Source organism: Halichoerus grypus, chromosome 2 (assembly GCF_964656455.1).
Source record: "Halichoerus grypus chromosome 2, mHalGry1.hap1.1, whole genome shotgun sequence".
NCBI lineage: Eukaryota > Metazoa > Chordata > Mammalia > Carnivora > Phocidae > Halichoerus > Halichoerus grypus.
In genome coordinates, this window is record NC_135713.1 from 163,939,098 (window position 1) to 163,964,772 (window position 25,675).

Here is a 25,675-nt window from a genome sequence, read left to right on the forward strand (position 1 = left end):
GGGCCGGCCTGGCCCCTCGAACCGAGGGGTGCTGTTCCCAGATCCGGCGGTTTTGCAGAGACCCCACCGTCTCACTCTCTGAGGCTGGTTAGGAAAACTCTCGCGAGGGGAAACGCTGAGCCCCGCCCCGCCACGGGGAGGGCAGCCCAGAGGGACCCGGAAGCGCTAGGTCCGGCCCGGAACTAGTGCTGACGGGGTACACGTGAGTGGCGGCATGGCGGCTCACCGTTCTGGCCCGCTGAAGCAGCAGAATAAAGCTCATAAAGGCGGGCGCCATCGGGGTCGGGGATCCGCGCAGCGGGACGGCAAGGGTGAGAAGATAGGGTTGGAGGAAGAAGGGCTGTTTAGTCGATATTAACTGCTTTCCTTTATGTCCAGACTGAGCTCCTACCTCCGGCCTGGACCCCGCACAGAGGCTCTAAGGTGGGCCGAGAGGGTCCCCTTTCTTGACCCTCTGGTACCTTGCACAAGATCCCTCACTGATCTTCTCTAGGTCGTCTAGCACTGAAAATCCTAAGCAAGAAGGTGAGAAAAGAGCTCAGCAGAGTAGACCAGAGGCATCGCGCCAACCAACTCCGAAAGCAGAAGAAGGAGGCGGTGAGAGGAGCAGGGATTGGGGATTGGTGTGGCTTCACAACTGTTCTAGGTGGATAATGCCTCGAACTAAAAAACTTGACCCTGGGAAGGGGTTGGGGATGTCACACGTCAGGCGTGCAGATCTAGGCTCATGCTACGGCATTCTTTGCCTTGGTCCGAGTTCCGGCCCACTCTCCAGGCATACATGCTTCCTTTTACAAGAAAAATGCGGTGGGCTGGGAGTGGGGAGTGGGGGGTGAGGAAGGGGCATCCATACTGTGGGAAAGGCAATACTGAAACGAAGTACTGAAACATTGATGCGTTCTATTAGGTTCTGGCAGAGAAGAGACAGCTGGGCAGCAAGGATGGTCCTTTTCATCAGGTACTGGTGGTGCCCCTGCATGAAAGGATTTCCCTGCCAGAGGCCTTTCGGTTGCTTCAGGATAAGGACACTGGAACAGTACACGTGAACGAATGGGGAAGTACCCATAGCTTTATGCTGTTATGTCCCCGCTTGAAACATCGATGGTTTTTCACATCTGCAAGGCCAGGTTAGAGCATACAACAGTATTTTCTATTTTTATGTTTTGAGTAGTGGTGATATTCTTATAGTATAATGTGCTGATGCCGAATACTGCTTCCCGCTAACTTTGTTTTGTGTGTCTAGGGGATCTGCACACTGTGTTAGACATGGCCAAAGTCGCGGATACCATCATTTTCCTCCTTGACCCACTAGAAGGCTGGGACAGCACTGGGGATTACTGCCTTTCCTGCCTCTTTGCTCAGGGCCTTCCCACCTATAGTAAGTGAGTTGGGAGTATTAGAGGCAAAGGAGGGAAATGAATTAGCATTTATTATGCACCCCTAATTTGTCAGGCATTACGTCTGACATGATACAGTAATATAACAGCTGGATTGTATTTAGCTGATGGTGGGTTGTACATGAATGGCCTAAATTTGGTCCATCACTTAGCAATTATCTATCAAGGTCCCTTTTTATTTCTGGAATGCCCTTTGCCCAGAGGAAGAAGAACATGAACTTTAGTTTCACTATAAAAATTTTTAGGGTAGTTGAGTGTCGGGTTTCTTAGTGATCTCTGGGCTCACAACTGAACTGTTAGCTTGTCTGTGAACTACAGGGGGAATTTACATGTAGTGAAACAACAGGTAACAAAGCCTTTTCTCTCTTGCTCACAGCACTAGCTGTCCAGGGTGTTTCTGGTCTCCCACCAAGGAAACAAATAGATGCCAGAAAGAAGCTAAGTAAAGCAGTAGAGAAGCGTTTTCCTGATGACAGACTTTTCCTGTTAGACACTCAACAGGAGGCAGAGGTGCTGCTTAGGCAGTTGGCTAACCAAAAGCAACGGCATCTTGCCTTTCGAGATCGACGGGCCTACCTGTTTGCTCATGTGGCTGACTTTGTGCCGAGTGAAGAAAATAACTTGGTGGGCACCTTGAAAATCTCAGGCTATGTTCGTGGGCAGACTCTGAATGTAAATAGCTTGCTGCATATCGTTGGACAGGGTGATTTCCAGATGGAACAGATAGATGCCCCTATGGACCCTTTCCCTTTAAATCCCAGAGTGATCAAATCCCAAAAGGACCCAGGCATGGCAATGGAGGTAAGACTGATGTTCTTAAAGATTGTGTATTTCTTTTTTTTAAGATTGTGTATTGTAGATTCATGTGTAAGCTGGTGTAGGATGTGAACTAATGTCAGAGAAGGTAGTCTGAACTCCTAGACAACTATATTAGTCTCTGGAGGTGACTGCCAGTTTGAAGTAGGGTAGTTGTCAACTGTGAACATGTTGACATATTACGTATTTATCCAGCACTTATAGGTGCCTTGCACAGCAATTGGCTTTGAGTTTATAGAAGACACACAAGAGGGCGCCTGGGTGGCTCAGATGGTTAGGTGTCTGCCTTCGGCTCAGGTCGTGATCTCAGGGTCCTGGGCTCGAGTCCCGCATCTGGCTCCCTGCTCCGCGGGGAGCCTGCCTCTCCCTCTCTCTCTTTCTGTGTGTCTCTTATGAATAAATAAACAAAATCTCAAAAAAAAAAAAAAAAGACACACAAGGTGTGGTCTTTTTCCTTGGACAACTTAATTAGGTCAGAAAAAATGGTAAACAACTGTGAAATAAAGATTGAAAAAGTGTGGTTAAGGTATAGACCTGCTATGGAAGTTGAGAAAGTAGACTAGGAGCTTCATAGAAATCAGACTTGAGTCAGGTGTTGAGAGGGATGAATGATTTGTGAGTTGAAGAGAGAGGAAACAGTATCAAAGAAGATAGAGACAACATGAACTTAGGCACAGTGATAGATCAGAGGGTTTCTTTGAACTCTGAAGAAATCAGCTTGATGGGGGTAAGGTATGTAATAAATAGATAAGAGTGAGACCAGATTATGAAAGGCCTCAAAAGCAAGCAGAGGTATAGTCTTAAAATGCTAGGAAATTGAACGTTTGAAACATTTGACAAGTTTTGGCTTTCCATTTTATTCTATTTCATTCTTTTACTTGAGAACTATGTTATTTTGGGATCTCTCTGGTTACTGTGTTAGATTTGGTAGATTTTTGGGTAACGTTTGACTGCTGTCAACTATTTTGGTTTTCAGATTTGTGCTCCAGATGCTGTAGCTGATATGGAGGAAGACCTTAAGGTCCTAATGAAGGCAGACCCTGATAAACAAGAATCTTTGCAAACAGAGGTTATCCCAGATCCAATGGAAGGGGAACAAACCTGGCCCACAGAGGAGGAGCTGAGTGAAGCTAATGGTTGGTATTGGCAAACTTGTTTGTAATTCGTCTGGCCTGGAATTGTGGATTTTCTCTAGCACTCACAGTTAGGATAGAGTGGGATGAGGATGTTATTTGGAGGTCAGTTTTTCTCTTCTTAGCTCTAAAGGCTGTATGTTTGTGTCAAGCAAACACTGGACACAGCGTTGCTCCATTTTTCAAAATTACTTGTGTTATTGTTTCCTAGCAAACAGATAAACAGCTTTGATTTCTTGCTAAGTTATTTATCTGTGTATTATTGCTAGTTCTTTCTCTCTCTTTTTTTTTCTGAGGCAGCTGAATTAAATTTGGAAGTAGTCCCTTCTACTCATAGTGTCTGTTAGAATTTCTGGTGTTGGTAGCAATATCTAGTATCTTGCCTAGGTGAGAATACCCAGAGTAGTAGCGGAAAGGAGGTGTATAATTTAGCTTAACTCATTTGGGCTTTTACAGACTTCTTGAAGAAAAGTTCCAAGGTGGTAAAGAAGGTTCCCAAAGGGACATCCAGTTACCAAGCTGAATGGATTTTGGATGAGGATGGTGAAAGTGGTGGGGAAGATGAATATGATGATATGGAACATGGGGATTTTATTGAAGAGGAATCTCAGGTAAAGAAATGGACCCTTGGGCCACTTCTGTGTACAGCCCCATATGCAAGGCAAAGTGCAATCCTGGAGGTGTGTGTGTGTGATCAGTTTCCTAGGAATGACTTGTAACTGCCAGAAATGAGACTTTGTCTCAGTCTGTATTAGAATTGATGTTGGTTTGGACTGGGTGTCTAGTAAAATTATTTTATTTCTTTTTTTTTTTAAGATTTTATTTACTTATTAGAGCACGAGTGGGATAAGGGGAAGAGGGAGAAGCAGACTCCCTGCTGAGCAGGGAGCCCAACGCGGGGCTTGATCTGGGGACTCCAGGATTATGGCCTGAGCCGAAGGCAGATGCTTAACTGACTGAACCACCTAGGCGCCCCAAAATTATTTTATTTCTAGTTCAGTGGCCTGTAAGGTAGAGACAGGTGTGAAACTATAATCTTTATTCTATAGGATGAGGGCAGTGAAAAGGAAGAGGAGGAGGAATATGAAACTATGACTATGGGAGAGTCTGTGCATGATGATCTGGATGATGAGAATGTGGATGATGAGGCTGAGGAAAAAATGTTGGAGAAATATAAACAAGAAAGACTGCAAGAGATGTTTCCAGATGAAGTAGATACCCCCCGTGATGTGGCTGCAAGAATTCGGTTAGTCAGCAAGTCTAAAATCAGTATGTTTTTATTTCAAATTTATGTGGCTCAGAACTATGTCAGTGTGATGCAAAAGAAGAAAACACATTGTCCTTGCTCCTGAAGAGCTAACATTTTATATGGGAAAGTAAGACGCACATACAGGAAACAGTAATATATAATCAAGTTCTACACTGTGTGGTACAGACTAACAGTGTTACGGTACTTTAATGAAAGAGAAATACTAAGATGAATGCTTCTTATAGGAGCTAATACTAAAAGTATAAAACATTTGTAGATTTGGGGGAGTTTGGGCAAGAATAAACGCATGAAGAGTAGATGATCATTGTCTGTTCTGGAGGCAAGTGACTAAAGCCAGCGAGTTTATGGTGGATATTAGGGAGGTAAGACTTTTATCAAGGACCTTGTTTGCCGATTAAAGAGCTGCTCCCTGAAGGAGCCACTGTAAGGACTTTGTCAGTGAGGGACTGGGGCTTGGTTCTGAAAATATTCGTTAGAAGCTGGGTTTTTTTTGTTTTTGTTTTGTTTAAAGATTTTATTTATTTTAGAGAGAGAGGGACAGTATGAGCAGGAGGGGCAGAGGGAGAGAGAGAATCCCAAGCAGACTCCATGCTGAACGCACAGCCTGACGCGGGGCTCGATGCCAGGATCCTGTGATTCTGACCCAGAGTCAAAACCAAGAGTCAGACGCTTAACCGACTGTGCCACCCACGCGCCCCTGTTAAGAAGCTGTTTTGAAATGTGGTTTTAGGCTCTTAGGTTATCTTGAGAGATAGTGTAAAAGTTTTTAAAAATTTTCTCTATCTAGATTTCAGAAATACAGAGGCCTCAAGAGCTTCCGGACATCTCCATGGGATCCTAAGGAAAACCTTCCTCAAGATTATGCTCGGATCTTTCAGTTTCAGAACTTTACTAATACTAGGAAACGCATTTTTAAAGAAATTGAGGAAAAAGATGTTGAAGGAGCTGAGGTATCTGCCTGCCTTTGTCCAGCCTTATAATGTGCTTCTGTTTGCCAAGGTGCCCTGTCCTTTACTCCTTCTCTTAGCATGAGTACCTTAGGTTTGTGCTGCCCATAGCTAAATTAAAGGAGTCAGTGAGTCACTGGTAAGAGTGATATTGAGAACAAAGAGATTTCAGATGGTAACTGAAAAAGTTTAATCTATGTATTGAGGCATCTGTGAAAGGCAGTTTTGAAGGATGAGGGTAGGCTTTAGAGTAGTCTAAATAACTTTTAACATATTTGGAGAAATGCTTCATCATTATTGAGACCTCAAGGGTAACTGCATGATTATTTTCTCTTTTCTTCTGGCAGGTTGGCTGGTATGTCACACTTCATGTCTCTAAAGTCCCTGTCTCAGTGTATGAGTACTTTAAGCGAGGAGCACCCTTGATTGCATTTTCTTTACTACCTCATGAACAGAAGGTGAGTTAGTGTCTTGTGGGAAGTGGAGAGTTATGAAACTTTCCAATCAGTTTTGTATTGTATGACAGTCTAAAATTTTATGTGGCTGACATTTTCCTCATTGGGATCTGAAAAATCTGCTTTAGGATTAGGAATCAAAAGAATATGATAGAGAAGTCAATGATGGTGTTACCCAACATGTCTGAACCTGTCTGAAGCATCTCAGTGATGCAATCTCTGTGTTCTGAGACTTCTCTAAGTATGTTCATCAGATAAGATTTTTAACCAAGGGTTGGCAGCCTTAAAGGGGGTGGGGGTTATGCCACGACGTAGATCTCTTTTTTTATCTTGGTGGCCAGCAGTCATGTGTGTGGGCGTGGATGTGAGCGCTCTGGCCTTCGGTCAGTTTGAGAGTCGAGAAGGGAAGGGTCTTGAATGAATATGGTTTTGAGGCGTGTGCTGAGTGAGTGACTTGAAGGCACTGATTTTGTGGCAGATGTTGAGCTTTTGCAATGTTAGACACCGGAAGGTTAGCTTATATAGAAAGATACGTGAAAGGCTCTGAAAACCAGCCTATGTTTGACTTGAATACCAGTTGTTGGTAAATATAAAAGGTGAATCTCGTTTTGTCAGCTATACTTCTCCATAAGTAAGTATTAAAGGGAATCTGAACCTGCTAGTTTGGTTCACCTTCTTTCAATTAAGGCTGCTCTATTTTAGATATGAAGGTCTGTTTTTCTTATGTGGTCCCCAGATGTCAGTACTGAATATGGTGGTGAGCCGGCACTCTGGCAACACTGAACCTGTGAAAGCCAAAGAGGAGCTGATCTTCCACTGTGGGTTCAGGCGCTTCCGAGCCTCACCTTTATTCTCTCAGCACACTGCAGGTAAAGCAGTGGGGAAGCTTCTGGGTTCTTGTCCATCTAATGTCTTCTGGGGGACTACGATTTGTAGTGGCGATTTGCGGAATACACAATTTCAAACTCTAGGTTTCTGGGTTAGGGATATTTTCAGTACTCTGGTCTAGGAGCCAATGATGCTTTTATTCACAATGTCTGAACCTGTCTGAAGCATCCCAGTGATGCAACCTCTGTGTGGTGCTGAGGCTTTTCTGCCATGAGTATTTGTTGCACAGTGGTTTTGAATGGGAGTCAGGGGCTTTATAAAATGGTGTGTCAAAGTGTAGAACCCTTGGCGGATGGTCATTGGCAGTGTGGGTGAAGGCTAAGGGTGGCCCACAGTTGAGTAAGAGAGGTATATGGCTGGCGTCTGAGATGTTGAGACTAGATGTTGAAGAGTGGTGACCAGGGACACTTTTATGGTAAAATGATTATACTCCTACACATTAGGAGTGGGAATATACTTTTCACTAACTTGGAGGCTTCTGAACATCACCTGCACCCATTCAGCTCTCAGCAATGGCTGGAGGAAGATGATGAAGGCAGTATTAATCTATGCTTTGGATAATTTTTGTCTTACTAGCCATGCTTATCTAAATGAGCGATAAACCTCTCTTTCCTTTAAAATATTTTATTTCCCTATAACTTCAGTAATAAGAAGGGGGGAGGGTTTCATTGAAGATTAAAGCAGAAGCTTAGGTAGGCCTTAGGATCAGAGATCAGCAAGTATGGCCCTTAGGCCAAATCTGCCCCACCTCTTGGTTGTGTTAAATAAAATTTTGTTGGAACACAGTTGTGGGGTTTTTTTCTTACGTATTGTCTGCGGCTATTTTTCTGCTCTAGGCACAGTTGAGTAGTAGTTGGAATAGAGATTATATGGCCACAGGCCTGAAATATTTACTATCTGGCCCTTTATAGAAAATGTCTGCCAATCCTTGCCCAAAACTAAGAGCTGTTGATTTAGTGGAGATATTCTCTGTAAAGCATTGTTTCTCAAATGAGGTGTAGGGGTGATAAGTATCAATCATCTGGAGAATTTTTTCAAACCCTAAGTATAGTCCAAGCTCCAAGATTCTGCCTCCAGTTAAGAACTGAGTTGTATCTTTCAGTTGTATTGAGGTAGGAAAATATTTTGAGAACTAGCCTGGTAAAGAAACATAAGTTGCCTTCGGTTTAAGAGTTACAGTGATACAGCTTTTCACAGGTTTCTGGATTACCTATGGTTTCTCAAAAACGTTTTCGTTTTTCTTTTTTAACCCCTATTATGGTAGCGGATAAACATAAGTTTCAGAGATTCCTGACTGCTGATGTGGCCCTGGTGGTGACAGTATATGGCCCAATCACGTTTCCGCCTGCATCTGTGCTGCTTTTCAAACAGAATAGCAATGGTAAGTCCACTGAGGTGAACAGGCCTGCAGGTCCTTTATAAGTTTAAAACTATATTCTGTGTTTAGATATAAGAGCCATTTGGTATGAAGAAGGTAATGATAGTTTTTGAAACATCCCAGTCTCAGCCTCATGATGGTCTGAGGCAAGGATGACAAACGGGGTTTTATCTTGCTTGCAAAGCATAGCTAATTGGTAGATGCTGCTCAGACTGTTATATTTAGGATAGGTTCTGGGGCCAGGCTTATTGCGAATTTCCTTTAATGATCTTTGCCATTGATCCACGAGGGCAGCATAACATATCCCTACTTTAAGAGTTTGTTTAGGTCTTTAAATGGACTGGAGCAACAAAAGGCCTTGGCTTACACGCCTGCTACTCTGCTTTTGCTCCTTAGGAATGCACAGCCTCATTGCCACAGGCTCTCTCCTGTCAGTGGATCCGGACAGAATGGTCATCAAAAGAGTTGTTTTGAGTGGTCATCCTTTCAAAATTTTTACTAAGATGGCAGTAGTGCGTTATATGTTCTTCAACAGAGGTAGGTGTGAAGGATGGGATCAGATTGCCTTTGTGGGGTGAGGGTTGGGTTTACGTTTTGTGGGTGTATGTTTCATCTTGGTCTTCTATGTGTTTCATTCTAAGAGGATGTGTTGTGGTTTAAACCAGTGGAACTGAGAACAAAGTGGGGCCGCAGGGGACACATCAAGGAGCCTTTGGGTAAGAAAACATGGGATTTGGTGCCTTGCCCAGGTTTTCCCAGTGCTATTAAATGACTCTTGGGTTAGAAGACTACTGCTTTAAAATTTTCTATTTTAATTTGACCAACTTGCTGTTTTCTTTCTAGGTACTCATGGCCACATGAAGTGCAGTTTTGATGGGAAGCTAAAATCTCAGGACACAGTACTGATGAACCTCTATAAACGAGTTTTCCCCAAATGGACTTATGATCCATGTGTACCAGAACCAGTACCATGGATGAAAAGTGAGATTTCTTTAGCAGTGCCTGAAGTGGACATGGAGTAATGGATTCATTGGGATTCTGTCTCATTGTTACTAGGAAACACTCTAGGGATGGGAGCCTACAGGTTGTAATTAGGCAAAGTTTGTGTTTTCTACTTTAGCCTAGAGGTCTACTGCCTTTTTGCAAAAGGCTTTTCTTGGCCTTGACAAGGTGTCTCAGTAAACTATGGATGTTTTTCTCTTGCTACTTAGTTAAAAAAGAAAAAACAACTATTACTGAAACATCCACTCTCCGTTAGGAATTTGAAAGCTGTTTAAGAGAAGAATATAGGAAGTTAAAGTAACCAGGAAACAAAATTTCCAAGTGTTTAGAGATACTGAATGCCATCTCTTTTGCATAAACTAAACAAAAACAGATTGATAAGGAGCTGGCCTTTCAGCCTGCTTCACCCAAGTTAGAGAGGTTAGGTCTACGTTTCCACCACTGAGCACAATACAAATGTTCTTTACTTCTGGGGAAACTGTTTGAAAATGCTGAGACAGCACAGCAGCGACTCCAACACCAGCTGTAGGTTCAATAAGCAGTTTCATCCTCTCCCACACCAGCTGGGTTGCATACTGTTGGTATGGAAGGGAGTAAGAATTAGTGAAATGGGAAAAGGGGAAAGAGCCTATTTACAATTAAAGGCCAGATGGGGTTATATACCCAGTCTGACCTCTTCTTGGCCATATGTATATGCTCGCCAATGAAAGGCAGGGCTTTTTTCCCATCCTAACTCTGCTTCTACTGTTGAGAGGGTTGTCTTAATACATCTGGGGCACCATCCCACGTCATGAAGTCACGTAGTCAAGTCCCCAGGGAGCAAGTTGCTACTCAACAGAAGACTCTTTTGCCTAAGAAATTGCTCCATTCTTTCGTATTTTCCTTTCCTATCAGAGCCTCACCTTAATCTCATCCTCTGTGACTGTGAAGACATCATCAACAAGGTCCCTTATAATAGGCCAGGTGTTTAAGCCAATGCTGGATTTGACACCATCTGCTATGGTTTCTGGAGGACAGGGATTAGGAGTCAGTTCCCCTTTCAGCTTAGACTGGTAGCAGTCATCTGCATTCAGGGGTTCAGCAGCATATACCTTCACAGTAGGTCTCAGAGCCTGAGAAGAGGAATATTAGACATTTTAAAACCAGCCACAGCATTTTGCCTGCATACCTGTAGTAAAATAGGCAATATAGGTAACTCATTTTCTGTTCAAGAGCCTTTCCCTTGATGTAATAAAAATAGACCTTCAAGCATTTTAAAGTATATGCCTAATACTAGCCTTTAGTTGCTTAGATCACATCTGGTTCTACTGGTAACTAGGGAAAAGAGTAGCCCCTGACTTGGATAGTGGGTTGTTGAGGTGGAATTCAGAGAAAGGACTGAGATGCCACTCATTGTAACTGCTTTTGCCCTGTAAAGTTGTTACAGATTAAGAACAGGGTAGTGAAGCAGAGAAGAGCCTTCCATTTCAAGTGCCAAGGGTTGATGGGAAGGAACAGCAATTGGGAATGTTGAGCCAAGTATCCGCAATGTACTATGATGTAAAATAAAATTCTCTATGTCTGAAGTGGGGAGTTCTCCAGAAGCTATTTTTTTTACCTTAACTGTAATTGCTATTCCAGCAACCATTCCTCCTCCTCCTACAGGTACCACCAGCGCATCTACCAAGGGTACCTTTAGTGAAAAGAATACAAAGTATAAATAGGTCTATTAATAACCAGTTTTATATGTACATAAAATAATTGTACAGCCAAACAGCAGCTTTACCGGTGGCTAAACAAGAATTAACAGTTCTTACCTGGTTTAGTACTTCCATGGCAATTGTCCCTTGCCCAGCTATCACTGCAGGCTCCTGGTTGGGATGTACCATGATGCCTTCTGTTTCTTCCATAATTCTTCTTGTAACATTTTCTCTGGACTGAAAGAGTACATTAAACTAACATGTTCGTTTTGTATTTAAGAGTTCCCAACAAGTTAGATTTAGTCATTTAACACTATTAGCCATCTTTCTTTTTTCAGACTTTTTTTGGGCACTGGGGATGTAACAGTGAACAAACTAGTCCCTGTACTCAGTGGAGTTATGTTCTAATACGATGGGGAGAGGTGGCATATAAGTGAATATATGGTATGTCTAAATGCTATGGAGAATGTCTATTTTTTTTTTTTTAAAGTTTTTTTTTTTTTTTTTTTTTAAAGATTTTATTTATTTATTTGAGAGAGAGAGAATGAGAGAGAGCACATGAGGGGGGGGAGGGTCAGAGGGAGAAGCAGACCCCCTGCCGAGCAGGGAGCCCGATGCGGGACTCGATCCAGGGACTCCAGGATCATGACCTGAGCCGAAGGCAGTCGCTTAACCAACTGAGCCACCCAGGCACCCGAGAATGTCTTTTATAGAGGGTGTTCAGGAAGGGCCTCTGGTAGTGTGACATTTTAATAGGTTGGAACAAGTGCTGTGGATCTCCAGAATATTCCAGGGGGAGAATAATAGCAAGTGCAAAGACCACAAAGTAGGAGTGCTTGGCTTTTCTGAGAAAAGGCTAAGTTAGTGTGGTTGGTGTGGAATGTTTGGTGGGACAGTAATAATGGGAGATGATGTCAGAAAGATTGAAATGGGCCAATTCATCCAGGCCTTAAATGATTGCAAGAATTTTGGTTACCACTGTGTATAAGATGGGAAACCATAAGAGGATTTTCAACTGACGAGACAAGTTTTAACTTATTAAATGGATAGTTGTGGTTGTTTTTTAGAAAACAGACTAGTTGGGCAAGGGTGGAAGAAGAGAGACCACTTAGGCTACTGTATCTAGGTGAAAACTGATGTTTATTTGAATTAGGGCATTGATGATAAAGGCTGTTAGAAGTAGTTGGATAATAGAAACGATATTTTAAGTTTATTTATTTATTTTTAAGTTACCTACATCCAACATGGGGCTTGAACTCACGACCCTGAGATCGAGAGTCGCATACTCTTCCAACTGAGCCAGCCACGTGCCCTGGATAATGGAAATGATTTGAAAGTAGGACTAAGATTTGGATGCAGGATGTGGGAGAATTCTCAAAGGTGACTTCATTTATTTTGAGCAACTAGAAGGATAAAAGTTGCCATTTACTGACATGGGGAAGACTGGAAGAGGAGCAGCACTGGGGAGGAAGATCAGGAGTTTGGTTTTAGACATGGTAAGTTTGAGAAGCCTATTAAGACAGTCCAAGAGGGAATATCAGGTAATCATTGGACAATATAAGTCTGGGTTAAGGGCAAAGGTCAGGACTGGAGTTAAGAGTACAGGTGATAGGGGCACCTGGGTGGCTCAGTCGTTAAGTGTCTGCCTTCGGCTCAGGTCATGATCCCAGGGTCCTGGGATCGAGCCCCGCATCGGGCTCTCTGCTCCGCAGGAAGCCTGCTTCTCTCTCTCCCACTCCCCCTGCTTGTGTTCCTTCTCTCGCTGTGTCTCTGTCAAATAAATAAATAAAATCTTAAAAAAAAAAAAAAGTACAGGTGATATTTTTTTTTCATATATTTTTTAAAGATTTTATTTATTTGAGAGAGAGCGAGAGCAGGGGGAGGGGCAGAGGGAGAGAGGCAGACTCCCTGCCAAGTGTGGGGCCCCACACGGCTCAATCCCACCACACTGAGACCATGACCTGAGCCGAAACCAAGAGTTGGTAACCCAACTGACTGAGCCACCCAGGCACCCCAGAGTATAGGTGATATTTTAAACTGAGATTAATGATCTCATCTGAGTGAGTATAGGTAGACAAAAGGTTGGGTATGCTAACATTGAAAGGTGAAGAGGAAACATAGGAGATAGAAGAAACAGCCGGTAGGCTAGGAAGAGAAGTTTCATTTGATGGTGAAAATGTTAAGGTGATGCTGAACACTGCTCTCTTCCTTACCTCATCACTCTGTTCACTGTACACTATGGAGGCTCCATAGGCTTGTATTGCCAATTTTTTACAATTGGGAGCTGTTTGGGGCACCACAATATAAGCAGGAATCCCTGGAGGGGAGAAACACGTTTAGTTAGTACGAATCAGGAGAATTTAGGATAGAAACTTCTGTTCAATTTGCTTATAATGAGATAAGAACCTGGAAATAACTTTCTCACAGTAATCACCAATCTCACTGAGTAAGAATACTTTTCCACTCTTCTCTGATGATCCTACCCAGTACCCTGAGAAGTTAGTCAAGTACCTTCCAATTTGGCAGCATAGGCGAGAGCCTGGCCATGGTTTCCACTGCTGTGAGTAACCACAGCTTTGGGCTTCTCTTCTGAGGTGGCAGGAGTCAAGCCTTTGATTGCATTAAGGGCACCACGAATCTGGAAAAGGGATGGTGAAACCAAAAGTTTCTTTTCAAAACACCAAGGAGCTTTCCTAGATTTTCTCTTCCTAACACCACACATCCATTCGATCACGACATCTTATTGATTGTGCCTCTGAAATATCTCGTGTCTTTGCCACTACCTTGGTGAAGCCTCATTTGTCAACTTGCATGTTTACCAAACCTCAACTGATCCTGCCCCAAGGATCATTCTCTAATATTTCCACTAGAATTTGAAAGTGACCTTTTGAAAATGTTATCTTTTTATTGACTGCCTATTTTGTAAGTACAAATTCCTTACAAGTTGCAGTCTTTTAAAACATATTTACTGCTTCTGTCACCGTTGTAGCCATCCTAAATTGCTTAGTTCCCCTCCTACAGGTTAGCTCACACCCCTGTAACCTACATATAGTTCTTTTCCTTCACCCTGATCTGGCTAAAAGTACTCAACCTATAAAATTTGGATCAAACATCACTGGGTTCAACTTCCTTCATCTCCCATGCAAAATTAGGCATTTCATTCTATGGTATTTTATTTGTATCTTTCAAGTTACTTGTCATTAACCTGGTTGTTGACTAGCTTATCTTACCCCGCAAGTGTGAATAATAGTACAAGACCTACTGTGTATGTATATACATGTGTGTATGCCTAGTATAGTTAATAAGTATTTGATGTGTGATGAATGAAAAATAAACCATGGCAGAAACAAAGGGCAAAAGAGAATATAGTGTTTAACATAAACACTCATAAAGTGCTCATTAATGGGTGGGGAAACGCAGTCCTAAAACTACGACTTAACAGGTACTAATACCTATCAGGCATAGTGCTAAATTCAACTTTCAGATTTTTACCTGAAAGGATCCTAAAACTCAACTAACAGAAATTACTGCAGTGAATCAATACAGAAGTCTTTTATCTTTTTAAGTTTTTAAAATTTTATGTAAGTAATCTCTACACCCAATGTGGGGCTTGAACTCACAACCCCAAAATCAAGAGTTGCATGCTTTTCTGACATATTTCATAGAAAAAGATCTTATTGTATGAGGGCTTAGCTAGATTTAGATCTTTTATATTCATAATAAGGTATCAATGAAAAGCAAGTTGACACAAAGTGAATGCCTAAACTTGGTTGTATACAGGGTGATCACACTTGCCCATGTTGCCTTGCAATAATAGAGGCTAATGTCTATTGCCTGGGTTTAACCACAAGTTGCCCCTTTCATTCTCAAACATGTTCTAGTTTGGAGAGTAAATTATATCATCACCCCAATTATAAGAAATTTTGAAATTATAAGTGGCTTATCAACACCGTAATGTTAAGTAACCAGCACTTGACCAAAGGAAAATTTCTACAACCCTTTCTTCAGCTATAAAAATAGTTCTACCTACCTCACTGGGTGGTCAGGAGGATCAAATAAATGTGTATGGGAAAGAGGTTTGAAAAGATACATGATACATTATCAAAAGGCATTATTACCTTAAAAGATCCAGTTTTTTGGAAGAGTTCACATTTGAAGAAAAGATTGCGCCCTGTTACTTGATTCAAAATGAAACTTGTTAGCACTGGTGTGAGGTGAATAAAATCTTGAATGTTGACATGAGCTTTTTCAACATCAGCAAAGGAGATGCAGTACTGAGCACACATGGTTCTGAAACCCAGGAATAAAAAAGGGGTCAGAGCAAAGCCTGAGACAATATGTTTAATGAAAAGATTTTGAAAATGGCTAACAGACCCACAGAATGTCAAAAGTGAACAATAATGTAAACCATGGACTTTGGTAATGATGCATAATGCAGGTTCAATTGTAACAATCCCATTCTGGTGGGGGATGTTGATAATGGGGGAGGCTCTGCTTTTGTGGGGGTATGGGATATATGGGAAGTCTCTCAACTACCCATCAATCTTGCTGTGAAACTTAAATTGCTCTTAAAAAATTTCCAAAAAAGGGGCACCTGGGTGGCTCAGTCGTTAAGCGTCTGCCTTCGGCTCAGGTCATGATCCCAGGGTCCTGGGATCGAGCCCCGCATCGGGCTCCCTGCTCAGCGGGAAGCCTGCTTCTCCCTCTCCCACTCCCCCTGCTTGTGTTCCCTCTCTTGCTGTGTCTCTCTCTCTCAAATAAATAAATAAAATCTTTAAAAAAAATTTTTTTTTTCCCAAAAAAAAAAAAGGGTGGGGGAAGAAAATGTACAACACAGGAAAATACACCTGGGGTCTGTGGTGTTAATGGAATGGTCTCTAGTACTGGGGCTCCAGAATCTCTGTATAGAAAGGAACTTGTCTTGAAGCTGTGTTTCTTAGTAAATATAAGGTTGGTTTTTTTTTCTGGTTAAGCTTTATAGGAAATAATTGGTGATTATGGAAGGCTTAAAGCTTACCCCTCACCCATACCATCCATCTCTTGGCACTGTCACTGGTCTCTAATTTTTCATCATTGTTGTGAAGCTTGAATGAACTGGGTTCAAAATCTGTTATAAATTTTTATTTAAAAAAATTATTTAACAAGGGGAAAAATTGCTTAAAATCCTATCATCCTAATCAATTATGTTCATTTTCTGTCTCCTGTTTCTTCAATATACATACATTATATGACAGTTAAAATCATAGATAACATTTTGTTTATTCCTATTCCAATTGGCTCAATTTCTTTGAAGTTTCTATAATTATTAATTTTCAGTAACTTATGCTTCTGTTTTTCACTATTTTTAATGTAGCATTTAAACATGAAGTTTCCCTTTATTCTTCTTTATGAACAAACAAAAGCAGTGTGTGTTCAATTAAAAAAACAATTTGATCTGTTTCCTCCCCCAAAACAATTGCTAAGTTCTAGGACTTATCTTTCCAGGCCCCCATACATCTACAGACAAAACTTTTTTGACACATTTGGTAACTTGCTTTTTCTCAGACAATATTATGAATATGAATCTTAGCTTATCAATAGATACACAACATTTTAAATGGCTACTGCTTTTAACAAAAATACCACAGTTCTAAAAAATTTTTTACATAACTTGTTGAACATTTAGATTCTTTTTTTCTACAACTTTTGTCTATAATAATGTAATGAACAGATATGTTGCAAGATCTTTGTGGGTAGCTTCTGCCAAAGGGCATTTTGCATCAAGAAGTATGCACACTTCTAAGATATTTGATACCCACTGCCAAACCGACTTCCAGAGGAGTTGTAGATTTTATCAATTTACACTCCCAACAGCAGTTTCTAAGGAATGCCCTTTTTCCCTTCACCCTGCTGTATCATTTCTGATCTGTCAATTTAATGAAATGTCTAGTAGTTTGAATATATATTTCTTTACTAGTGATTAAACATTTTTTTCCTGTATATTGGCCACATTCTTTTGTGAATCTTTAACATATCACTTCCGACCAAATCATCTATTTTTTCCTGAAATGCTGTTTATCAAAAACTAAATTTCCGCTCCCCCTGCTTGTGTTCCCTCTCTGGCTGTCTCTCTCTGTCAAATAAATAAAATCTTTAAAAAACACAACACTGAGCTGATTTAAAAAAAAAAATAAATTTCTATTAACGCTTGGGACCTTTCTGGATTTTGTATTTTGTTCCACTAATCAAACTGCTAATTCCTTCTCCATCTGTTCACTGTATTAATACATTCTGTCACGAATACTCTAAAATGTATTGGCTTTTCTCATACATCAATCCTTTCAAATGAACTTTCAAAATCCTTTAACAAGGTTGCCAGTTCAGGATATACAAATGAACTGGCAGCATAATTGACATTTAAAAATACTGAGCCTTCCCATCCATGAACATGGGTGTCTTTCCATGGGTGTCTTTCAATTTAGTAAAGTCTTTTTGTTTTAGGTTTCTCAATAAGGTTTTCATTATGTAAGTCCTGTGTAGATCTGATTAAATTTATGCCTAAGTACAAAATATTTTTGTTGCTTTTTTAAAGATTTTATTTGTCGGAGAGAGAGAAAGAACGCACAAGCAGGGGGAAGGGCAGAGGAAGAAGCAGGCTCCCCACTGAGCAAGGAGCCCAATGCAGGACCCGATCCCAGGACACTGGGATCAGGACCTGAGCCAAAGGCAGCCGTTCAACTGACTGAGCCACTCAGGCGTCCCGAGATAAGGTATTTTTAATTAGGTATTTAAATTGCTTACTGATGATATATATGAAAATTAATAATTTTTGTATATTTAGCATGTAATAGGATACTTAAGTAGATTACTTTGTTAGATCTAATAGTTTTATAGTTCACTCTCCAATCACACTATCTGCAAATAAAGATGATTTGTCTTTACCTCGTAATTTTACCTCTGGTAAGTTTTTCAGTGACTTCACAGCTAATTGGTTTATCTAGATTTGCCACTTCCGCCTGAATTAATTTTGGTAATTTGTATTTAACTTTTTGGGGAAATCATCTAATTTAAAATTTCAAATGTATTAGTATAAAGCTGAACACATTAATATTTCTAAGCATTCTTCCTATCTTTGGTATTCATTTATTCAATCAACAAATATTGAGCACCTCTTTATGTCAGATATTATTTGATCCTGGGATATAGTGTTAGAAAAATAGACTTGTCTCTGCTCTTAAAGCTTATAATCTAGTGGAGAGATGTGTAATAAATAATCCAAAAATAAATACATATTTACAAATATTGATAGGTGATATCAGGGAAGTGTGTTAAGATACTATAATGGGAGGATATTTAGATCAAGGAAGGAGGTTAAGGAAGGTCCTCTATGGAGAAGTGAAATTTAAGTTATGACCCATAAGGTGAATGGGGAGAGTAGATGGAAAAGTGTTTCAGGTGGAGGGAGTATGTGTGAAGGCTTTACGGAGGAAAGGAACATGGCATATTCCAGAAACTAAAAGAAGGACAATGTATCTGAAAATAGTGATCAAAGGGGAGTATGATAAGAGAGAAGGAGAGTGAAATTGGCAGGGTCTACATCATAAGGGACCAGGGCTCATGGATTTTTTTTTTTTTTCTGAAGAGCAATGGAATGCCATTGGACAATTCTGAGCAGGTTAAGTGACATGTTAGAATTTGTATTTTCAGAAAATCACTCTGGCTACATTATGCTGAATGAAAAGGAAAGAAATAACATTGGAATCAGGGAGTCCATTTAAGAAGTATTGTCTACATGAAAATCCACAGGTGCTTGGATGGTGAAAGTGAGGGTAGAAAAAATAATCAAGATACATTTTGGAAAAACAAATCTGATTAAAAATGGGCAAAGGACTTGAATGGACATTTCTCTAAAGAAGATACACAAATGGACACAAGCACATGAAAAGATGCTCAACATCACTAATCATTAGGGAAATTCAAATGAAAACCACAGTGAGATACCACCTTACACCTACTAGGATGACTACTATTAAGCAAACAAATGTTGGCGAGGATGTGGAGACATTGGACTTTTTGTGTACTCTTGGTGGAAATACAAAATGGCGCAGCTGCTGTGAACAGTATGGTAGTTCCTCAAAGAATTAAACATAGAATTACCATATGATCCAGCAATTCCACTTCTGGGTATATACCCAAAAGAATTCAAAAAGTGTTTCAAAGATATATTTGTACACCTATGTTAATAGCAGCATTATTCATAATAGCCAAAAGGTGGGAGCAACCCAATGAGTAAACAAAATGTGGTATGTTACATACAATGGAGTATCATTCAGCCTTAAAAAGGAAGGAAATTCTGAGAGGCTACATGGATGAATCTTGGGGATATTATGCTAAGTGAAATAAGCTAGTCACAAAGAAATAAATACTGTAATGATTACACTTATGTGAGGTACCTACAGTAGTCAGATTCATAAACAGAAACTAAAATGGTGGTTGCCAGAAGCTGGGGGTGGGGGGGTGGGTAGTTGTATAGTTTCAGTTTTCCAAGATAAAAACAGTTCTGGAGATTGGTTGTACAACAATGTCAATGCACTTAACACTACTGAACTGTACACTTAAAAATGGTTACAATGGTATATTTCATGTTATGTGGACTTTACCACAATTAAGGAAAAAACCACACACACACACACACACACACACACACACACACACGAGATACATTTTGGAGATTATAATTAGGCCTCTTGGTTGCAAGTCATAGAATCCCAATATGAACTGGCTTAGGCACAAGATGGAGGTAATAAGATTTACTGGTTCATGGAATCCAGGAAGAGTTGAACCATGGGAAGGGCAGGAATATGAAACTTCAGGAAAAACTGGAACCAGAGACTTGAGATTTTTCCAGGACTTTCTCATTGTTTCTCACCTCTGCTGTTTTCTGCATGTTGGCTTCATTCTTTTTCATTGCAGACCAGCTGGTTCCACATGGCAGGACATTTGGCTGCTGACAGCTCCTGTTTTACGTTTTATGGCTTCCACACTGGAAAGGGATTTTTTTCTTAGTTTCAGTTCAAAAATTCTGGATAAGGATTCTGATTGGCACATCTTGGCTTAGGACCAGTGGCCAACGGTGTGAGGTCATTTGACAATACTATGCAACAGTCAGAAGTATTTACAGAAACGTGAAAAAGAAACAATGATTTCTATAATGCAATATCAATTATGTACATTTAAAACACATACATAAAATGATATATTATTCAAAGATACATGTATAACCGAAGACATATATTAAACACAATTAGAGTGGCTACCTAAGAAGGGAGGGAAGGAACATGAATAACTGGAATGAAGGAAAAAAAGATAAAATGAGAAATGACTTGTTGATGAAAGGGTGAACCAAATTGTATGATTGCCTCAAATCTCTGTACCTGAGGGAAAAATAGCAAACAAAAGTGAGAAGAAGAAAAAAAGGAAAGAAAAAGAAAAGGTACTTCTGAGTGAGAATGGGGGGGCAGTTTTCAAGAGAAAAGATGAGAATGTTGAGGTAATGAATACCATAGCTGTCCACTACAGAGATAGAAGGCACATATTCTGATATTGGATTAAATGTGGGGAGTGAGGGAGGTGGGTTTTGACTTAGATGATGGCATAATTTATTGAGATATGGCTGGTGAACAAACAAGTATTTTAAGGGAAAATCAGAGATTTCATACGTTTGAATTACTTATCAGACATCTAAGAGGATGTCCTTTTTTTCTTTGCCAGAAATGTGTCTATTTTTAATGTCTATTTCTGAAAAATGAGCCCTTCAATTTATCAAGTGCTATTCTTTTTCTTTTATTAATTTGATTTTATCTTTATTTCTTCTGTTTTCTCTCTTGTTTAATAATTCTTATTAATTTTCATTTTTAAAAAAGATTCTATTTATTCATTTTATTTATTTTTTTTAAAGATTTTATTTATTTATTTGACAGAGAGAGACACAGCGAGAGGGAATACAAGCAGGGAGAGTGGGAGAGGGAGAAGCAGGCTTCCTGCATAGCAGGGAGCCCAATGCGGGGCTCGATCCCAGGACCTGGAATCATGACCTGAGCCGAAGGCAGCCGCTTAACGACTGAGCCACCCAGGCGCCCCTTATTTATTCATTTTAGAGAGAGCACGTGCAATCGGGGAAGGGGCAGAGGGAGAGGTAGAAAGAATCTGAAGCAGACTCTGCACTGATCACGGAGCCTGATGCAGGGCTCAATCCCACCACTGCGAGATCATGACCCTAGCTGAAACCAAGAGTTGGATGTTTAACCGACTGAGCCACCCAAGTGTCCCATTATTAATTTTCATTCTTTAAACACTTTTAAGTTTTTTTTTATTTTAAATTTTATTTATTTTTTTAATTAAGTTTTTAATTTTAATTCCAGTATAGTTTACATACAGTGTTATATTAGTTTCGGGTATACAATATAGTGATTCAACAATTCTATACATTACTCAGTGCTCATCAGGATAAGTGTACTCTTTAATCCCCTTCACCTATTTCACCCATCCCCCCACCAACTTCCCCTCTGGTAACCATCAGTTCTCTATAGTTAAGAGTCTTTTTCTTGGTTTGTCTTTTTCGTTTCTTAAATTCCACATGAGTGAAATCATGTTACTTGTCTTCTCAAACAGACTTATTTCATTTAGCCTTATACTCTTTAGCTCCATTCCTGTTTTTGCAAATGGCAAAATTTCATTCTTTTTTATGGCTGAATAATATTCTATTGTATCTCTATACCACATCTTCTGTATCCATTCATTTGTTGATGGACACTTGGGCTGCTTCAATAATTTGGCTATTGTAAATACTGCTGCAATAAACACAGAGGTGCAAGTATCCCCTTTGAATCAGTGTTTTTGTATTTTGGGGGTAAATACCCAGAAGTGCTATTACTGGATCACTTTCTTTTAAAATTAATAATATAAGCACTCAGGCTATTAATTTTCCTGAGTATTGCTTTAATGATATACCATAGGTTTTGCTATGCAATATTTTCATTAATTTTAATTTTTTAAAAAAATTTTATTTAGTTGAGAGACCACGAGAGGGGGGAGGGTCAGAGGGAGAGCAGACTTCCCACTGAGCAGAAAGCCTGATACAGGGCTCAATCCCAGGACCCTGGGATCACAACCTGAGCCGAAGGCAGATGCCCAACTGACTTAGCCACCCAGGTGCCCCAATTTTAATTTTTTTAAAAGATTTTATTTATTTGTTTGACAGAGAAAGAGACAGCCAGAGAGGGAACACAAGCGGGGGGGTGGGTGAGGGAGAAGCAGGCTCCCCGCCGAGCAGGGAGCCGGACGTGGGGCTTGATCCCAGGACCCTGGGATCACAACCCGAGCTGAAGGCAGACGCCCAACGACTAAGCCACCCAGGGGCCCCCCCATTTTAATTTTTAAAGAATCCACAATCTTAGCTTTGTTTACTTTTTGACCTATGAGTTATTTAAAATTTATGTTTAGGGCGTCTGGGTGGCTCAGTTGGTTAAGCAACTGAGCAGGGAGTCTGCTTCTCCCTCTGATCCTCCGCCCTCTTGTGCTCTCAAGTAAATAAAATCTTTAAAAAATATAAAATTTGTTTAAAAAAATTTCCAAGTAGCTAGATTTTGCTTAATTTTTGATTATTCATTTCTAGTTTTACTACTCTGTGCTCAGCAAACATGACCTGTACAGTTTTTGTTTTTAGAAACTGAATTCCTTCCAGGGCACCTGGGTGGCTCAGACAGGTTGAGTGTGTGCCTTGAGCTTGGGTCATGATCCCAGGATCCTGGGATTGTGCCCTGCATCAGGCTCCCTGCTCAGCGGGGAGTCTGCTTCTCCCTTTCCTCATGCAGCCATTCGCTGCTTGTGCTCTCTATCACTCTTTCTCAAATGAATAAATAAAATCTTAAAAAAAAAAAAAAGAATTTGAATTCTTCCCTTCTCCAGTATACAAACTTGTTATTTTTTGGATTACCCATATGTGACCAAATTCCTACTGTAAGAATTTAAACCATTAAGAAATATAAAGACCTTCCACTCTCTAACCCTTAAATCTATTCTCTTCTACAAAGATAACCACTTTAAAAAGTTTAGGGCGCCTGGGTGGCTCAGTTGGTTAAGCGACTGCCTTCGGCTCAGGTCATGATCCTGGAGTCCCGGGATCGAGTCCCGCATCGGGCTCCCTGCTCAGCAGGGAGTCTGCTTCTCCCTCTCCCGCTCCCCCCTCTTGTGCTCTCTCTCTCTCTCACTCTCTCTCTCAAATAAATAAATAAAATCTTTAAAAAAAAAAAAAAAAAAAAAGTTTAGTATGGGGGCGCCTGGGTGGCTCAGTCGTTAGGCGTCTGCCTTGGGCTCAGGTCATGATCCTGGGGTCCTGGGATCGAGCCCCGCATCGGGCTCCCTGCTCTGCGGGGAGCCTGCTTCTCCCTCTCCCACTCCCCCTGCTTGTGTTCCCTCTCTCGTTGTGTCTCTCTCTGTCAAATAAATGAATAAAATCTTTAAAAAAAAAAAAAAGTTTAGTATGTTTTCTTGCACACCTTTTTAGGATGTATTTATATAGAAACTTACATATACAATAAATGGTTTTTTGCTGCACTCAGATAGTACTATACTCTATATATTGTTCTGCAACTGGCTTTAAATTTTTTTTTTAATTATATATCTTGACTGTTTCATGTCAAACGCATTTTAATTCTTTAAACTCAGAAGCTTTCATTGTAATACAGGTCTAAAAAGGATTGTTCATTTATTTTTACCTTGTTATTTCATAAACCTTTAAATTTGAGGGCTAAATTTAAGTCTTAAATTTAAATTTTCCCATCAACTTAGTAAATTTTCTTTTATTATTTCTTTGATTCCTGCTTCTCCTCAGTCAGTTCTGTTATCACCTTCTGGAACTTGTATTTTATTATTAGTTTTCTGGATCCATTCTCCATGTCTTCTATTCTTGTCTCTCATAGTTTTATATTATATTTTCCCCTCTGAGTTCTGGTAAATTCTCTTGAGCTGGTTAAACTTTTGACATATCTCATCTGCAGTACAGAGACTGTTGCATTAATTTGGCAATCATGTTTTTCCTAAGAATTTTGTTCAGATTATTTTTCCATCTTTTGAAAAAAAAATTGATGTAATGTCCTAACTTCAAAGTTAAAACGTATTAGTTTTGGGGTGCCTGGGTGGCTCAGTCAGTTGAGCATCTGCCTTTGGCTCAGATCATGATCCCAAGGTCCTGGCACCCAGCCCCTCATCCAGCTCCCTGGTCAGCTGGGAGTCCGCTTCTCCCTCTGCCCCTCCCCCCACTCCTGCTCTCTCTCAAATAAATTTAAAAAAGAATTATAGTTTTTAATATTTCTTCCTATTTCATTTGTATGTTTTAAAGATTGCCATTTGCTCTGACCACTCAAATTAATCTCCTTCTTTTGAAACACTGGATCTTTTCACATATCTATTGACTTTATCCATCTGCTTAGCCTTTGGTGGCAAAATGTGTGTCACATAATAGGGACTGAACGAGTTCTGTCAGAGATTGTTCAAATCTTTTAGACCCAGTCTAAGGAAAATTATTGGTAACTATTCTTTGATGGTGTAGAGGTCCAATAGACTGTATGGGATTGGTAAGGAGCAACAGGTGGAGGGAACAGCCTTGGGAGAGGGAGTTTCACACAGTTCTGAACAGGGGCTCAGGAACAAGAAGTTAAAGTACCAGTCTTCTGATCCAGTTACATTTTAAAGATGTAAAAAACAAAACCACCACCACAGATCCAGGGAAGTCAAGTAATTTTTCCAAGAATCCACAATGATACAGAACTTCCCAAGTCGACTTACAATACCTCTTGATTTACTTCCACACAACCTTCCCTCAGCAAGAGCCAACTTTACTGTATTTTTTTACAAAAAGAAAAGTCGGGGGGTGGGGAAAGTCAGGGGTCTTGGGGATGTAGTCCGCCATAAAGGAAAAGACTGATACTCTGATACTTATCCACTGTGTCACCCTGGGCAATTTGCTACGCTTCCCTAGGACTCAGTTTCCTCATCTAAAAAACAGATGGGGGAGACGGATAATAACTGCTCTTACAAGACCTTTAAGATCCTCAAGTAAAAGCCTGGGGCCCTAGTCCGGGCCTGTGGCGGGAGACCCTGGCCTAAGATGACTGGAGGCGGCCGGGTTGTGGGGTGTCTCCGTCAGCCCGAGCCCCAGACCAGCACGAGTGTCCTCGATGGCCACCACAGCAGCAACAGCAGCCACCGCCGCGAACGCCCGCGTCGCCTGGCCTGCCTTGGCCGGGCCTCTCCTCACCTCACAGGCGCCGCGTTCCCAACTCCAGCCTCAGCTCACCTTCCCGACCACACCTCTGCGCACGCGCAGCGCCCGCCTCCCCCGCTCTCTGGAGCCGCGGAACTTGCGTTCAGAGATTTTCCTCCCAGTGCGGCCACCGTCGTTAGGGGAGGAAGGCGGGAGGGGGCGGGGACACGGGTGGGAGGTGGGTAAGCGCGCGCACCGCCTGTCCGTCGTGGTTTCCTGGCTGCGCGCGGCGGTGGCGGCGGAGTGGCTGCAGCTGTAGCAGCAGCCGCGAAGATGGCGGAGGGGTTGGAGCGTGTCCGGATCTCCGCGACGGAGCTGCGAGGGATTCTGGCTGCTCTGGCGCCGCAGGCCGGGAGCAGAGGTGAGTCGCGCCGCCCAGCTCCTGGGCCGGGCCTGCCCGCCCCGCCT

At 41.1% G+C, this 25,675-nt stretch overlaps 3 protein-coding genes and 2 non-coding genes across 11 annotated transcripts in view; 4 read left to right on the top strand and 1 right to left on the bottom strand.

The window, feature by feature from the left end:
* The first annotated feature begins 157 nt into the window (after positions 1-157).
* TSR1 (TSR1 ribosome maturation factor) lies at positions 158-10,851 on the top strand. The gene is made up of 15 exons (XM_036091106.2): positions 158-311; positions 494-597; positions 908-1,127; positions 1,244-1,378; positions 1,774-2,198; positions 3,190-3,349; positions 3,803-3,957; positions 4,396-4,592; positions 5,404-5,566; positions 5,911-6,021; positions 6,755-6,887; positions 8,171-8,287; positions 8,681-8,821; positions 8,926-9,000; positions 9,128-10,851. Exons 1-15 carry the CDS (start codon positions 215-217, stop codon positions 9,304-9,306), a joined length of 2,412 nt encoding a protein of 803 aa, XP_035946999.2. The 5' UTR covers positions 158-214; the 3' UTR covers positions 9,307-10,851.
* Positions 6,170-6,261, top strand: LOC118534989 (small nucleolar RNA SNORD91 family). Its single transcript, XR_004916990.1, has one exon. It is a non-coding gene; the product is annotated as a small nucleolar RNA SNORD91 family (small nucleolar RNA).
* On the top strand, positions 7,023-7,117 carry LOC118534988 (small nucleolar RNA SNORD91 family). The gene has a single exon (XR_004916989.1). It is a non-coding gene; the product is annotated as a small nucleolar RNA SNORD91 family (small nucleolar RNA).
* On the bottom strand, positions 9,543-25,484 carry SRR (serine racemase). Of its 4 annotated transcripts, XM_036091115.2 has the most exons (10): positions 25,464-25,482; positions 19,874-19,987; positions 15,983-16,072; positions 15,084-15,255; positions 13,477-13,603; positions 13,179-13,282; positions 11,083-11,202; positions 10,884-10,958; positions 10,189-10,398; positions 9,543-9,861 (listed from the first exon to the last, which is right to left on the bottom strand). In XM_036091115.2, exons 3-10 carry the CDS (start codon positions 16,000-16,002, stop codon positions 9,646-9,648), a joined length of 1,044 nt encoding a protein of 347 aa, XP_035947008.1. In that variant the 5' UTR covers positions 16,003-16,072; positions 19,874-19,987; positions 25,464-25,482; the 3' UTR covers positions 9,543-9,645. The 4 variants fall into 4 exon arrangements, with proteins under 4 accessions (XP_035947008.1, XP_077924193.1, XP_035947007.1 ...); XM_078068067.1 differs by lacking the exon at positions 15,983-16,072 and having other exon boundaries at positions 25,464-25,484; XM_036091114.2 differs by lacking the exons at positions 15,983-16,072; positions 25,464-25,482 and adding an exon at positions 25,262-25,399.
* SMG6 (SMG6 nonsense mediated mRNA decay factor) overlaps positions 25,452-25,675 on the top strand; it is a 229,584-nt gene continuing 229,360 nt past the window's right edge. For 2 of the 4 annotated variants that reach the window (XM_036091094.2, XM_036091101.2), the window contains exon 1: positions 25,455-25,628. In XM_036091094.2, the coding sequence (XP_035946987.2) occupies positions 25,541-25,628 (88 nt within the window). In that variant the 5' untranslated portion in view covers positions 25,455-25,540. Of the gene's footprint in view, positions 25,629-25,675 lie in introns of all 4 variants that reach the window. The other 2 variants (XM_078068060.1, XM_078068061.1) reach the window with 2 other exon arrangements.

Excerpts from the sequence above, each read along its gene's own strand:
- TSR1 (XM_036091106.2), top strand. The coding sequence starts at position 215 with ATGGCGGCTCACCGTTCTGGCCCGCTGAAGCAGCAGAATAAAGCTCAT. Across the intron at positions 1,379-1,773 it reads TCAGGGCCTTCCCACCTATA|CACTAGCTGTCCAGGGTGTT; the intron begins GTAAGTGAGTTG and ends TCTTGCTCACAG. Across the intron at positions 6,888-8,170 it reads ATTCTCTCAGCACACTGCAG|CGGATAAACATAAGTTTCAG; the intron begins GTAAAGCAGTGG and ends CTATTATGGTAG.
- SRR (XM_078068067.1), bottom strand. The coding sequence starts at position 19,902 with ATGAAGCCAACATGCAGAAAACAGCAGAG. Across the intron at positions 15,256-19,873 it reads ACATGCAGAAAACAGCAGAG|AACCATGTGTGCTCAGTACT; the intron begins GTGAGAAACAAT and ends CCTGGGTTTCAG. Across the intron at positions 13,604-15,083 it reads AAAAAACTGGATCTTTTAAG|ATTCGTGGTGCCCTTAATGC; the intron begins GTAATAATGCCT and ends TCCCTTTTCCAG.